The 14,142-nt window shown below is 47.4% G+C and overlaps 2 protein-coding genes across 10 annotated transcripts; one reads left to right on the top strand and one right to left on the bottom strand.

Annotated features, from left to right (window-relative positions):
• The first annotated feature begins 54 nt into the window (after nt 1–54).
• On the top strand, nt 55–3,574 carry jmjd7 (jumonji domain containing 7). 4 transcript variants are annotated; one of them, XM_037486443.2, is made up of 9 exons: nt 55–163; nt 1,557–1,710; nt 1,784–1,922; nt 2,035–2,146; nt 2,707–2,763; nt 2,843–2,938; nt 3,014–3,090; nt 3,175–3,334; nt 3,418–3,574. In XM_037486443.2, the coding sequence occupies exons 1-9, from the start codon at nt 130–132 to the stop codon at nt 3,504–3,506; spliced, it is 918 nt and encodes a 305-aa protein (XP_037342340.1). In that variant the 5' UTR covers nt 55–129; the 3' UTR covers nt 3,507–3,574. The 4 variants fall into 4 exon arrangements, 3 of the variants coding, with proteins under 3 accessions (XP_037342340.1, XP_037342339.1, XP_037342341.1); XR_009941583.1 differs by having other exon boundaries at nt 72–258; nt 3,014–3,052; nt 3,144–3,334; XM_037486442.2 differs by having other exon boundaries at nt 72–258.
• A 15-nt stretch (nt 3,575–3,589) lies between these two features.
• On the bottom strand, nt 3,590–8,610 carry fbxo34 (F-box protein 34). 6 transcript variants are annotated; one of them, XM_037486436.2, is made up of 4 exons: nt 8,455–8,610; nt 8,287–8,365; nt 7,418–7,559; nt 3,590–5,524 (listed from the first exon to the last, which is right to left on the bottom strand). In XM_037486436.2, exon 4 carries the CDS (start codon nt 5,515–5,517, stop codon nt 4,096–4,098), a length of 1,422 nt encoding a protein of 473 aa, XP_037342333.2. In that variant the 5' UTR covers nt 5,518–5,524; nt 7,418–7,559; nt 8,287–8,365; nt 8,455–8,610; the 3' UTR covers nt 3,590–4,095. The 6 variants fall into 6 exon arrangements, with proteins under 6 accessions (XP_037342333.2, XP_062413258.1, XP_037342336.2 ...); XM_062557274.1 differs by lacking the exon at nt 8,287–8,365 and having other exon boundaries at nt 7,418–7,557; XM_037486439.2 differs by lacking the exon at nt 8,455–8,610 and having other exon boundaries at nt 3,590–5,542; nt 8,287–8,448.
• Nucleotides 8,611–14,142: the final 5,532 nt, after the last annotated feature.

The raw sequence follows: 14,142 nt of genomic DNA, 5'->3' as shown, positions 1-14,142 counted from the left end.
TCATCCTCCCACCTGCAGGGGGAACCTTCTCACCTTATTCGCTCCAGGGACGAAGTTCTGCGCATGCGCAGCGGGTGTAAACAGAGCGGCATGGCGCCGTGGTCTCCTGAAGGACTTCATTGGTGATCGATGAACGATAAATCGATACCTGATCACATCGCAGGTGTTTCAAACTTCCGGTTGTTTATCTGTGATGACGTAGGAACAAGATGGAGTCTTTGAGGAAACGTGTGGCTGAGTTTTCACAAGAGGCTCATGGTGAGACTACAGCTAGTACTACTGCTAGTACTACTGCTAGCTCTACTGCTAGTACTACTGCTAGTCCTACTGCTAGTACTACATCTAGCTCTACAGCTAGTACTACTGCTAGTCCTACAGCTAGTACTACAGCTAGTACTACTGCTAGTCCTACAGCTAGTACTACTGCTAGTACTACTGCTAGCTCTACTGCTAGTACTACTGCTAGTCCTACTGCTAGTACTACATCTAGCTCTACAGCTAGTACTACTGCTAGTCCTACAGCTAGTACTACAGCTAGTACTACTGCTAGTCCTACAGCTAGTACTACATCTAGCTCTACTGCTAGTACTACTGCTAGTCCTACAGCTAGTACTACATCTAGCTCTACTGCTAGTCCTACTGCTAGTACTACTGCTAGTCCTACTGCTAGTACTACTGCTAGTCCTACTGCTAGTACTACATCTAGCTCTACAGCTAGTACTACTGCTAGTCCTACAGCTAGTACTACAGCTAGTACTACTGCTAGTCCTACAGCTAGTACTACATCTAGCTCTACTGCTAGTACTACTGCTAGTCCTACAGCTAGTACTACATCTAGCTCTACTGCTAGTCCTACTGCTAGTACTACTGCTAGTCCTACTGCTAGTACTACTGCTAGTACTACATCTAGCTCTACTGCTAGTACTACTGCTAGTACTACATCTAGCTCTACAGCTAGTACTACTGCTAGTCCTACAGCTAGTACTACTGCTAGTCCTACAGCTAGTACTACATCTAGCTCTACTGCTAGTACTACTGCTAGTCCTACAGCTAGTACTACATCTAGCTCTACTGCTAGTACTACATCTAGCTCTACCGCTAGTACTACTGCTAGTACTACATCTAGCTCTACTGCTAGTACTTCTGCTAGTGCTACATCTAACTCTACTCCTACTGCTAGTACTACAGCTAGTACTACATCTAGCTCTACTGCTTGTACTACATCTAGTACTACATCTAGCTCTACTCCTAGTCCTACTGCTGGTACTACATCTAGCTCTACTGCTACTACTACAGCTAGTCCTACTGCTAGTAATACTACTAGCTCTACTGCCCGTACTACTCCTAGTACTACTGCTAGCCCTGCGACTAGTACTAGTAGTACCACTACAGCACTGCTACTACTCGCACTGTTAAATACGCACAAATGCTATGGATACTTCAAGTACTACTACTGGCTGCTAGTACTGGTGGGTAGGGACTAGTGCTAGTGTAGAAGTACTGCTCCTGACAGGTAGTAACAGTGGCAGGTTGTCTATTTATTGATTACCTTTCAGATCTGTATCTGAACCAATCTGTGCCTTTCCTGGACGGGTCACCTGACCCACTGCAGTTTTACCGCGACTGGATTGGTCCAAACAAGCCCTGCATCATCCGCAATGCCTGCAACCATTGGCCGGCTCTGACCAGGTGGACGCCGGAGTACCTGCGGTGAGGAGGACGCCGCTCTTCGTCTTTTGTGGCGTCTGAATGCAGCCTCACATCGGCTTCCTGTCGTCCTTAGGAAGAAGGTGGGGTCAAAGGTCATCAGCGTGGCAGTGACGCCCAACGGCTTTGCTGATGCGGTTAACGGGGAGCGCTTCGTGATGCCTGAGGAGAGACGCATGAGCTTCTCCTCGGTGCTCGACATCATCGAGGGGAAGGTGAGAGGCTCCGCCCCCGCCAATCAATTATCACGCGTTATATCAATGTCTACTCTGGTTCTACTGCGTCCCGGCCTTCACCTCTCAGGTAATAGGTGTTCTGTTGCTGCAGGAGCACGTGGGTGTGTTCTACGTTCAGAAGCAGTCCTCCAACCTCCTGGATGAGCTCCCAGAGCTCACCGCCGACCTCGAGTCACACGTCCCCTGGATGAGTGACGCGCTGGGTGAGTTCATGCTGCTCATTGGACAAGCTGCTAAACTCAAAGCGTCTCCCCGATGAGTTCAACGCTACAATGGATCCATGTATGTAATGTTAAAGCTGTCGTTTTGATGCTGGCCCTTTAAATGCGGTCTCTCAGGCTCTCTGGGTCCTGGACCTCGTGTGGTACCTGAACCGTCAGATCCTCCTTGTTTCTTCACGCTTCTCCTCAGTCCAGGAAGTAGTCTTATCCCAGCTGAACGCCACAAGGTTCTCTGGACTTAAGGACTTGCTGCAGTCCTCCAAGGTCGCTCACCATGGCTGAAAAACAGCTGATGTGATGAAGAAAATCTTACATGTCATTTAGGTGCCTGGGGGGCAGTTAGGGGTCAGGTGTCTTGCTCAAGGACACTTCGACATGGAGCAGCCGGGATTCTAACCGCCCACCTTGCGGCTCCCAGCGCATCACAGCACTACATGGCGTGTAGATGTGCTGCATGTTCTTCACTATTATATTAATGTAATATTCAGTAGCATCACAAGACGTAGACCATTTTTTTATGACATGCTCTATTTTTCCACCAGGAAAGTTACCAGACGCCGTAAACTTTTGGCTCGGAGAGGAGAGTGCTGTGACTTCCAGTAAGACCTGAACACATCACCTGTTGTGTGTGTGTTTAACACGTCTCAGTATACATGTGTGTGTGTGTGTGTGTTTTAGTGCACAAAGATCACTATGAGAATCTGTACTGCGTGATCTCCGGGGAGAAGAACTTCATCCTGCTGCCGCCCACTGACCGACCCTTCATTCCTTACGGTAACCATAGCGCCCAACATCCGTTAGAGCAGCCATGGTGACCGCCTGCAGTAACCATGACAACCCGTCCGTCAGGTGTTTACCAGCCGGCCGTTTACCACCAGCGGGACGACGGTGAGTTTGAGGTTGTCAACCAAAGCGACTCTGAGAAGGTGCGTTCAGGCGATGGCCAGTTAATCTCAGCGCTCTGTTTAATACCCTGCAGCTGAACCTACCCCCCACCCCCCCCCCCCCAGGTCCCGTGGATCCCCCTGGACCCTCTGGACCCAGATTTGGACCGGTACCCTGAGTACCGGAGAGCTCGCCCGCTCCGCTGCAGCGTGAAGGCCGGAGAGATGTTGTACCTCCCGTCGCTGTGGTTCCACCACGTGCAGCAGTCACATGGCTGCATCGCAGGTACAAACACTGGGAGCCTGAATGCACCACTGGTACAAATATAAAGACAATCACAAGTACTGAATTTGTTTTCTCTGCTGCAGTTAACTTCTGGTACGACATGGAGTACGACATCAAGTACAACTACTTCCAGCTGCTGGAGGCGCTGTCTGAGGTCACGGGGTCGCCGTGACATCACAGCATGACATCACCGTGCATGTGGACATGAGACATAAATAAAGGTTCCTCCAGCGTGTGAAACAAGAGTCGAGTCTCTTTGAACCTGAACAAGATGAGAAAGCTCTTTATTAAACAGGAAGTGAAGCAGCCTGAAAACCACCACCTCTAAAAACAACACTCTTTATACACATTATATATATATATATATATATATATATTTAGGATCTGTAATATTGCAGCGTCTCCAGACACAAGGCCACGTTCTCCTTTTTCCCTTCAAACAATACGATGATTATCGATCAGCTGATTGAAGACTTATGATTTATGTACAAGTGTAAACAAGGTGCAGATTAAAGGCTCTGATTCATCATTCTGTGGTGACCTGACTCTTCATCGTGATGAAGATGAAGAGAGGGGTCTGGTCAGAGTCAACGTCAACGATCATAACCAAGAATATAGATTTCTATCATCTGAGCAGCAGTGAGGAGGATAAAGGAGAGGAAGAGGAGCAGAGGGAGGTCCTGTCTGAGACTCCTCCTCCTGGAGCGTGACCTTTAAACTGACTTTAACGTTGCATGATGGGAGCTGTAGTTCTCACACAGTCAGTGGTTGCTCCTGTGAATCGGCACATTCATTCTGTGGAACGCAGGCACCCAGCGGTTGTCATGGAGACCAACGTTACAACCGGGCGCGTCCCTGTGGGCGCCGTGGCAACACATCCAGTAGCCGGGCCCGTAGGGCAGTGCCTGGCAGAACGGCTTGTGGTGCCAGCGGCACGGTGACACGTCTCCGCGCCCGTACCGCCTCTTGCACTGCTTGCAGGGGTCGTCGCGGTAACGGGGGTCAGACACCCACAGAGAGTCGGCGGGTCGCACGCCATAGCTATTGATGATGAAGCAGAAGTAGCGGCAGCTGCACTTCAGCGCGGCGAGGCTCTGCGTGGGCAGCAGCTGCAGCACGGCCAGCAGGAGGTGGGGGGGCAGCGCGGCGAGGAACGGCCGCGGCTCCAGAAGCTGCTGCAGGCGGCGCCGCGTCGACAGGAAGTCCTGCGACGCGCGGCGAGTCAGAGGCACACCAGCAGCCGCCTCCTCCTCCTCCTCGTCGTCGTCGTCCCGAGCCCGGTCCGCCCTCCTCCTCTTCTCAGATTGGCCGCCGCAGTCCAAACTGGGACGAGGTGGGTGGGGCTCCGCGTGGTAGTTAATTGTGTGATGAGGGGGGGGCTGTGAGGTGGCAGGTGGAGACAGAAACAACAAGCCTGGCAAAGGCTCTGCCTCCTTGAGCGGAGGGGGCGGGGCTTCTTTTGGTGTCTGCATGGACACAGCTGGCTCTGGGTGGCGAGTTGGAGCCACCGGCGATGACGTCATTGATGAAGGCTGGCAGGGGGCGGGGCTCTGGTCCCCAGGGGCCAGCAGCACACGTCCCACCGTCCTCAGGCTGTTGCTCCTCGACAGATCTCCCTCTGACCTCCTCTTCAGAGACTCTGACTCCAGCTTGGCCACCATGTCAGACACCCTGACGCTCTCTGGCTCCTCCCCCCTGACCTCCGGGGGCGGAGCTCTGGACAGTGCGAGCAGTGGTTTGAAGTCTAGCTGCTTCTCACTGGCTCTCTGCTCCAGGAACGCCACCATCTCCACCACGGAGACCTTCTGCTCCTCCGTCAGCGCCTCGCTGCCAGGTTGCCATGGAGACGGCTGCAGTGTGCCCTGGAGCTTCTGGTTGCTCCCCGACCTGCGGCGCCTCTTGAAGCTGCAGTTCTCCTCCCAGCTCCCCTTCACCTTGCCGGGCGAGACGCGCTCGGAGTCGGAGGCATAGATGGCGATCTTCTCTCGCACGTGACCGGGCCTGATGACAGTCCAGATGTCTGGTGGCGTATCGGCGTCCTCCTCGGTGACTCCGGGCGGGAGCCGGCTGCTGCGGATGTTGCCATGGCTACCGCCGTACGTCCTCAGGAACAGGCTGCACTGGGACGACGCGTCAAGACGCAGCTCTGAGCGGGCGAGCTTAGGGTAAGACTTCAGGTGCATGATGGTCCTGAGGAGACAGTGAAAACTAGAAGTCAAGTGTTATATTTAGTTCTGACCCAAGCAAAGGACTTGATAGACCTTCAGAGCTTCGGGGCTACGTGGCGATGGACAAAGCAGTAAGAGAGAAAGTGTTTAATTCTGACTAACAGGCACTGATCATGAACCCATATGATGATGATTCCACACTCGGCTGCAGAGATCTGGACTACAAAGTCACAAAAACGTTTGAATGTGAAAAATATCGTATGCAAACAAACTGTACATCACGCAAACATCCATGGAAGCCAGAAGTGGAACCGGGTGGAACAGCAGCTCCATTCCACCCTGAATGTTACACTTCACCAAGCACTCGAATCACATGACCACGTTTCAATGAGCAATGGCCTCTCGGTTGCTGGTTCCAACAACTGAGCACTGAGCGGATGGTCTTCTCCAAAGCATCCCCTTCCTTTAGAGGGTCTGATTTCATGGGGGCGACTTTTGCCCTTCAGCCTCAGCTCTGCACGAGGTACGCATTTTACTCTCAGAGCATCTCCTCACTGCTGGAGCCTCTCTCTCCTCCGTCCTCGTCCTTCTGGACCTGCAGCCTTTGACACAGTAAACCACCAGATCCTGATGTCCTCCCTTCAGGAACTTGGTGTTTCAGGCTCTGCTCTCTCCCTTCTCTCGTCCTACCTTGATGGACCCACCTACCAGGTAACCTGGAGGATCTGTGTCAGAACCTTGTCCTCTTACTACTGGAGTTCTTCAGGGCTCCGTCCTGGGTCCCCTCCTCTTCTCTATCTACACCAACTCTCAGTCATTCGCTCGCATGGTTTCTCCTACCACAGCTATGCTGATGACTCCCAACTAATTCTCTCCCCTCACACAGATCTCTGATTGTCTGACTGACATCTCTCAGTGGAGGTCCGCTCACCACCTGAAGATCAACCCGACTGAACTACTTCTGTTCCCAGAAAAGACTGAGTGACCGAGGACCTGACTGTTAACTTGCAACCTTTTTTTTGTTCTTTTACATTCCATCACTTGTCATTTAGCTGAAGCTTTTATCTAAAGCGACTCACAATAAGTGCATTTCAACCATAGAGATACAAACCCAGAAGAACAAGAAACAACAAAGTGTAATTTCATCAAATAAGCTGATGTACAACTAGTTCTAGATCAGATCCATTATGAGTCCAGTTTAAGGTCTACAGTGTGTTAGTGTTTAGTGTGAAGATGTGAAGGCTCTCTGTGGTCCTGATGTCATCACAGAGCTCCTTCCACCATCTAGGAGCAGGACAGCAAAGAGTGGAGATCTAGTCCAGTGTTTGGCTCTCAGTGAGGAACAAGCAGCTTGATGTTGGGATGGAGGGTTTCACCATGTTTGTATCCTTATGGTTGAAATGCACTTATTGTAAGTTGCTAGGATACAAGCTTCAGCTAAATGACGTGTGATGTAAGAATACCTCAGTGTCCCCTTTCATTAGAGTCCAAAAATAACCTAGTACTCAATGCAAGTACTTCTCACAGTGATTTGGACTGTTGGGGGAGATTCAGAGTTTTACCTTTAAAAACAGACTACAAATCATTGATCTGGTTGAAAAGGCGCTTTGGGCTATTATTACAGAAGTGATGAGAGGTTAAACCCCCCCCCACAATGATCCTTTTGAGGCAACTTGAGTTTTCACAAGCAGACATTAAGGTGACGTCATGATGTGAATGAATGAGGTGGTGAGGGACCCGATGATGTTCACATGAACCTATGAGGACTATTTGTCTCTAAAATGATGACATGTGACACACAACGTTTGGTGCAGAAAGGCAGATATTTACTAATTATTATTGGACAATATAGTACAACCTCTGGTACCTTATTGATTAATTATCTGTTATAACTCTCGTGTCACGCTGCGTTTACCTCCAGACTGCGTGCTGATTGGCCGACGTGGGGGCAGAGGGCGTGGTCCTGTATTGAGTGACAGCTCCTCTGATCCTTCAGCTTCACATCTCTCAGATGTTCACTGGTTCTTCCTCCTCCTCAGGATACACACACACACACTCTGTGGAAGAAAACACACACACCATCGGATCAGACTTTATGATGTATATTACACACACACACATTATATACACACATGCATATTATAAACACACACACCATCGGATCAGACTTTATGATGTATATTACACACACACACACACATTATATACACACATGCATATTATAAACACACACACCATCGGATCAGACTTTATGATGTATATTATACACACACACACATACATATCACACACAGACACATTATCAACACACACACATTATATACACACATGCATATTATACACGCACAAACATATTAAACACACTCTGTTGAAGAAAACACACACACACACCATCGGATGAGACTTTATGATGTATATTATATACACACACACACACACACACACACACACACACACACACATACATACATACATACATACATACATACATACATACATACATACATACATACATACATACATATTATACACACACACTATACAAACACTATCTAGCATGCTAGTAGCAACCGCCGTCTGAAGCCATGATTCACCTGGCTAACAGGTTAGCCTTTAAAGCTAACTACTGAGCTGCGACGAAGGACACGTCACGGTCAAGGTGCTTGGAGTAAATGTGAGCGTGTTGTGTTGGTTGCTTTACGTGTTAGCTCGTGCTTTAGACGGCGCTAGCTTAGCTCCAGAAGCTAACCGACTGACGGGGAAGAGGCCGAGGGTGAAACTAACCACGAGGGCCCTGTTTCCTGGGCTCCTCCCCTTAATCCCGTTAATTCTGGACCCCCTGTCCGTCGGTACCTCCAGTCTGCTGCGGATGAAACGATGCTTTTAACCGCAAAATCACGGTTATAAGCGGAACTCTATTCTGATCATCTAAGCTAACAACTAGCTACTTACCCACCGACGTCCAGCGGCAGTCGCTGCGTCATGACGTAGGAGCCTTTCAAAGATCGTCTGTGTTCGACAGGATTCTTTCCCCTCTTTTTTTGGTATAAACACAAAATCTAAAAATACTGTTTTGTTATCAATTTGATCAAGTTAATCAATTTGAACAGTTTCATATTTACAAATAATTTGTTCTCCAGAAATAAATGGAGCTATATAAATACATGGAGATGTATTCATTAAAATCAACTATGGTAAAACCAAACTATCCAGGGAACAGGCATTGATTTTCACTTGAACTATATTCTGAACTGGAGTAATCACACTAATGCACTTCATGAAAGCTGAGGAGACGGAGGTCTTTCGCAATGCAGGGAGCGCCCCTGCAGACCGTCTTCGACTGTGTAGTGGCATCAGCCATTTTGTACAGAGTGGTCCTCTAGAGCGAGAGACATCGAGACTCCTTGTGGTAGTGGCAAGCAATGGCACGTCTGTGGCAAACAGTGACAAACAGTGACAAACAGTGATAAGCAATGGCACGTCTGTGGTAAACAGTGACAAACAGTGACAAACAGTGGCAAGCAATGGCACGTCTGTGGCAAACAGTGACAAACAGTGACAAGCAATGGCACGTCTGTGGCAAACAGTGGCAAACAGTGATAAGCAATGGCACGTCTGTGGCAAACAGTGACAAACAGTGACAAACAGTGATAAGCAATGGCACGTCTGTGACAAACAGTGGCAAACAGTGACAAACAGTGATAAGCAATGGCACGTCTGTGACAAACAGTGACAAACAGTGACAAGCAATGGCACGTCTGTGGCAAACAGTGACAAACAGTGGCAAAGAGTGACAAGCAATGGCACGTCTGTGACAAACAGTGGCAAACAGTGACAAACAGTGACAAGCAATGGCACGTCTGTGACAAACAGTGGCAAACAGTGACAAACAGTGACAAGCAATGGCACGTCTGTGACAAACAGTGGCAAACAGTGATAAGCAATGGCACGTCTGTGACAAACAGTGACAAGCAATGGCACGTCTGTGGCAAACAGTGACAAACAGTGATAAGCAATGGCACGTCTGTGACAAACAGTGACAAGCAATGGCACGTCTGTGGCAAACAGTGGCAAACAGTGATAAGCAATGGCACGTCTGTGACAAACAGTGGCAAACAGTGACAAACAGTGACAAGCAATGGTAAGTCTGTGGCAAACAGTGACAAACAGTGACAAGCAATGGCACGTCTGTGACAAACAGTGGCAAACAGTGGCAAACAGTGACAAACAGTGACAAGCAATGACAAGCAATGGTACGTCTGTGGCAAACAGTGACAAACAGTGACAAGCAATGGCACGTCTGTGGCAAACAGTGACAAACAGTGACAAGCAATGGTAAGTCTGTGGCAAACAGTGACAAACAGTGACAAGCAATGGCACGTCTGTGACAAACAGTGGCAAACAGTGGCAAACAGTGACAAACAGTGACAAACAGTGACAAACAGTGGCAAACAGTGGCAAACAGTGACAAACAGTGACAAACAGTGACAAACAGTGGCAAAGAGTGACAAGCAATGGCACGTCTGTGACAAACAGTGGCAAACAGTGACAAACAGTGACAAGCAATGGCACGTCTGTGACAAACAGTGACAAACAGTGACAAGCAATGGCACGTCTGTGACAAACAGTGGCAAACAGTGGCAAACAGTGACAAACAGTGGCAAAGAGTGACAAGCAATGGCACGTCTGTGACAAACAGTGGCAAACAGTGACAAACAGTGACAAACAGTGACAAACAGTGGCAAAGAGTGACAAGCAATGGCACGTCTGTGACAAACAGTGGCAAACAGTGACAAACAGTGACAAGCAATGGCACGTCTGTGACAAACAGTGGCAAACAGTGGCAAACAGTGACAAACAGTGGCAAAGAGTGACAAGCAATGGCACGTCTGTGACAAACAGTGGCAAACAGTGACAAACAGTGACAAGCAATGGCACGTCTGTGACAAACAGTGGCAAACAGTGACAAACAGTGACAAGCAATGGTAAGTCTGTGGCAAACAGTGACAAACAGTGACAAGAGATGGCACGTCTGTGACAAACAGTGACAAACAGTGACAAGCAATGGTAAGTCTGTGGCAAACAGTGACAAACAGTGACAAGCAATGGCACGTCTGTGACAAACAGTGGCAAACAGTGGCAAACAGTGACAAACAGTGACAAGCAATGACAAGCAATGGTACGTCTGTGGCAAACAGTGACAAACAGTGGCAAGCAATGGCACGTCTGTGGCAAACAGTGACAAACAGTGACAAACAGCGACAAACAGTGACAAACAAGTCCGGGGCGGGCGTCACAACGGAAGCTAAAGCCTAGTTTATGCTTCTGCGTTTTCAGAGAAACACAAGTACACACACAGAGCTTCTTGGGTGTTTGCGTGCATTGACCAATTTTTCTAGACTTGCGTCACAAGCCTCACGCAGCCCACAGGGCGTGAACATCGCTACACTATATACTGAAGGACCAGCTGCGACGCACACACGACTGTGGTGAGGACACACAAAGAGGACGTGGATGAAAACAGGGATATTGTATCTAAAATAATTTCATAAAATGATGGTACATTTTTGCATTGAATCATACTGGGATGTTCACTGAAACTGATTGGCTAATCCTACCAAAACAATTCCACCTGCCGCCACTCCCATATAGTCCACCCTGGAGCAGTTCATTATTGGTTGAAAGTACCACACAGAGGTGAACCATCAGTGTGTGATTTGTTAAACTGTTAACGGAGCTGTGGGTGGGTTCCCCTCGCAGTGATTGACAGGTGATGACAGGGGGGGAGACTCTGGGCTTTTAGGATAAATAGGGTACTGAAGAGAAAATTCAGTTTATGAACTTGCACTTGTTGAATATTTATTAAATAATTATTTCTAAAAGGATGTTTGTATGGATGCTAATTTTAAATTCATTTAAAAAAATGTCCCGGGGGGGGGGGGGGGGGATGTATAATCCTTTATGGACTTAGGTCAATAGTAGTAAACCTACTTGGATGGTTTCTCTCCCATCAACCTTGATCAACTGACTTCTACAATTTTGAAATCCAACTCTTCCACTTGTCTCCTGGATCCGATTCCAACTAAGCTGCTTAAGGAAGTTTTTCCGTTAATTAGCACATCCCTACTGGATATTATGAATCTGTCTTTGTTGACAGGACATGTACCACAGTCCTTCAAGGTAGCTGTAATTAAACCTCTTCTGAAGAAACCTACCCTAGCTCCAGAGGTGTTGGCTAACTACAGACCCATCTCTAATCTTCCCTTCCTCGCTAAGATCCTGGAGAAATCTGTCGCGAATCAATTATGTGACTTTCTACAAAACAATGCTTTGTTCGAGGATTTCCAGTCAGGATTTCGAATGCATCACAGCACAGAAACGGCACTGGTGAAAATTACAAATGATCTTCTACTTGCATCGGACCAAGGACTTGTATCTTTTCTTGTATTGCTGGACCTCAGTGCTGCATTTGACACCATCGATCACCGTATCCTGCTGCAGAGACTGGAACACTTGATTGGCATCAAAGGAACTGCACTCAGCTGGTTTAAATCTTATTTATCGGATCGATCCCAGTTTGTGTTTGTGAACGGTGAATCATCGAGGACCACGAATGTTGGTCACGGAGTCCCACAAGGTTCTGTGCTTGGACCGATTCTATTTACCCTGTACATGCTTCCTTTGGGCGACGTTATCAGAAAACACCGCATAAACTTCCATTGTTATGCAGACGATACTCAACTGTATCTATCGATCAAGCCAGAAGACACCAACCAACTTGTTAGACTTCAGGACTGCCTTGGAGACATCAAAACTTGGATGACCTGCAACTTCCTGATGTTAAACTCGGAAAAAACGGAAGTTATCATGATCGGCCCAGAGCGCCTTCGAAGTCAGCTGTCACGTGATACAGTCTCTATGGATGGAATTGCTCTGGTATCCAACAGCACCGTCAGAAATCTTGGAGTTCTCTTCGACCAGGATATGTCCTTCAACTCTCATATAAAGAAGACTTCAAGGACTGCCTTTTTTCATCTACGGAATATATCAAAAATCAGGAACTTCCTGTCTCAAAGTGATGCAGAAAAACTAGTTCATGCATTTGTTACTTCTAGACTGGATTACTGTAATTCTTTGTTATCAGGCTGCTCTTGTAAATCGCTTAAACCTCTCCAACTGATTCAGAATGCTGCAGCACGTGTATTAACAAGAACTAAGAAATGGGATCATATAACTCCTGTATTAACTTCTCTGCACTGGCTTCCTGTTAAATCAAGAATAGAATTTAAGGTACTTCTCCTCACCTACAAGGCACTTGCTGGTGAGGCACCGTCTTATCTTAAAGAGCTTGTTACACCGTATTGTCCTACAAGGCATCTACGCTCCATAGATGCTGGGCTACTTGTGGTTCCTAGAGTTTTAAAAAGTAGGATGGGGGCCAGAGCCTTCAGTTATCAAGCTCCTCTTTTGTGGAACCAGCTTCCACTTTCAGTCCGGGGGGCAGACTCGGTCAGTTCATTTAAGATAAAGCTTAAAACGTTCCTCTTTGATATTGCTTATAGTTAGGGCTGGCTCAGGTTAGCCTGGACCAGCCCTTAGTTAAGCTGCTTTAGGCTTAGACTGCCGGGGGACTTCTTAGGACACTCCGAGCCCCTCTCTCACTCTCACACTCTCACTCTCTCCTCCCACAATCATCCATGTTTTATTAATGTACATCGCTAATTAAGCTTCTTTCCGGGAGTTTTTTGTGCTTTCTCGCCTAGCAGGTCTCCGTGGATCATAGTTTCGTGCGGACCCCGGTTCTGACTCCTGGCTCATGGCTCTGCTGACACCTGCTGCTGCCATCATCATTACTTTAAATATGATTCATATTACTGTCATCAAAAACCAACATCTTTCTGCTCTCCCTCCCCACAGAAGCCTCTGTGGATGGTGGTTCGATCTGATGGAGGTTCAATCTGATGGTGGTTCTATCTGATGGAGGTTGTCCCTGCAGTGGTCCTGCTGTACACTTGTTCTGCTACTTGCAATTACTTGTATCATTTCAGTTAGAGAAATTGAATGTATTGTACATCTTTTACATTGTTGATTCTGTACACATGACATCCATTGCAGTCTGTCCATCCCGGGAGAGGGATCCCTCCTCTGACGTTCTCCCTCCCCTCTGAGGTTTCTTCCCTTTTTTCCCCATTGAAGGGTTTTTTCATATTTTGGGGAGTTTTTCCTGTGCCGATGTGAGGGTTTCGGGACAGAGGATGTTGCATGTGTACAGACTGTAAAGCCCTCTGAGGCAAATTTGTAATTTGCGATTTTGGGCTATACAAAATAAAATGAATTGAATTGAATTGAATTGAATAGTAAAAGTAATCGTAGTAATAGTATAGTAGTATATAATAGAGGTACCGCAGGTCCTTCTTCCAGACACGGGGTTATTTAGTTAGTAGTAGTTGTACTAATAGATATAATAAGACAAAACTCAATTTGAAGATTAAAATTGTATTTATTTGAGGCAAACAAAAAACTGTAAAAGTGAACCCAATGACAACTTTCTGGGAATGTTGATGTAACAAAGAGAATCACTGATTTATTGAAGATACATTTTGTTTTAACTGACAATCTAATGACAATCTCTTGTAGACA

The sequence above is a fragment of the Pungitius pungitius genome, chromosome 14, assembly GCF_949316345.1.
Source record: "Pungitius pungitius chromosome 14, fPunPun2.1, whole genome shotgun sequence".
NCBI classification, from domain to species: domain Eukaryota; kingdom Metazoa; phylum Chordata; class Actinopteri; order Perciformes; family Gasterosteidae; genus Pungitius; species Pungitius pungitius.
This window is presented reverse-complemented; position numbering and strand designations above follow the sequence as displayed.

What these genes read in the sequence shown, in the direction of transcription:
- jmjd7 (XM_037486442.2), top strand. Translation starts at nt 210, where the DNA reads ATGGAGTCTTTGAGGAAACGTGTGGCTGAGTTTTCACAAGAGGCTCAT. An exon ending in TGGACGCCGGAGTACCTGCG is followed by an intron (nt 1,711 to 1,783) that starts GTGAGGAGGACG and finishes TGTCGTCCTTAG; the next exon opens with GAAGAAGGTGGGGTCAAAGG. An exon ending in GTCACATGGCTGCATCGCAG is followed by an intron (nt 3,335 to 3,417) that starts GTACAAACACTG and finishes TCTCTGCTGCAG; the next exon opens with TTAACTTCTGGTACGACATG.
- fbxo34 (XM_037486436.2), bottom strand. Translation starts at nt 5,517, where the DNA reads ATGCACCTGAAGTCTTACCCTAAGCTCGCCCGCTCAGAGCTGCGTCTT.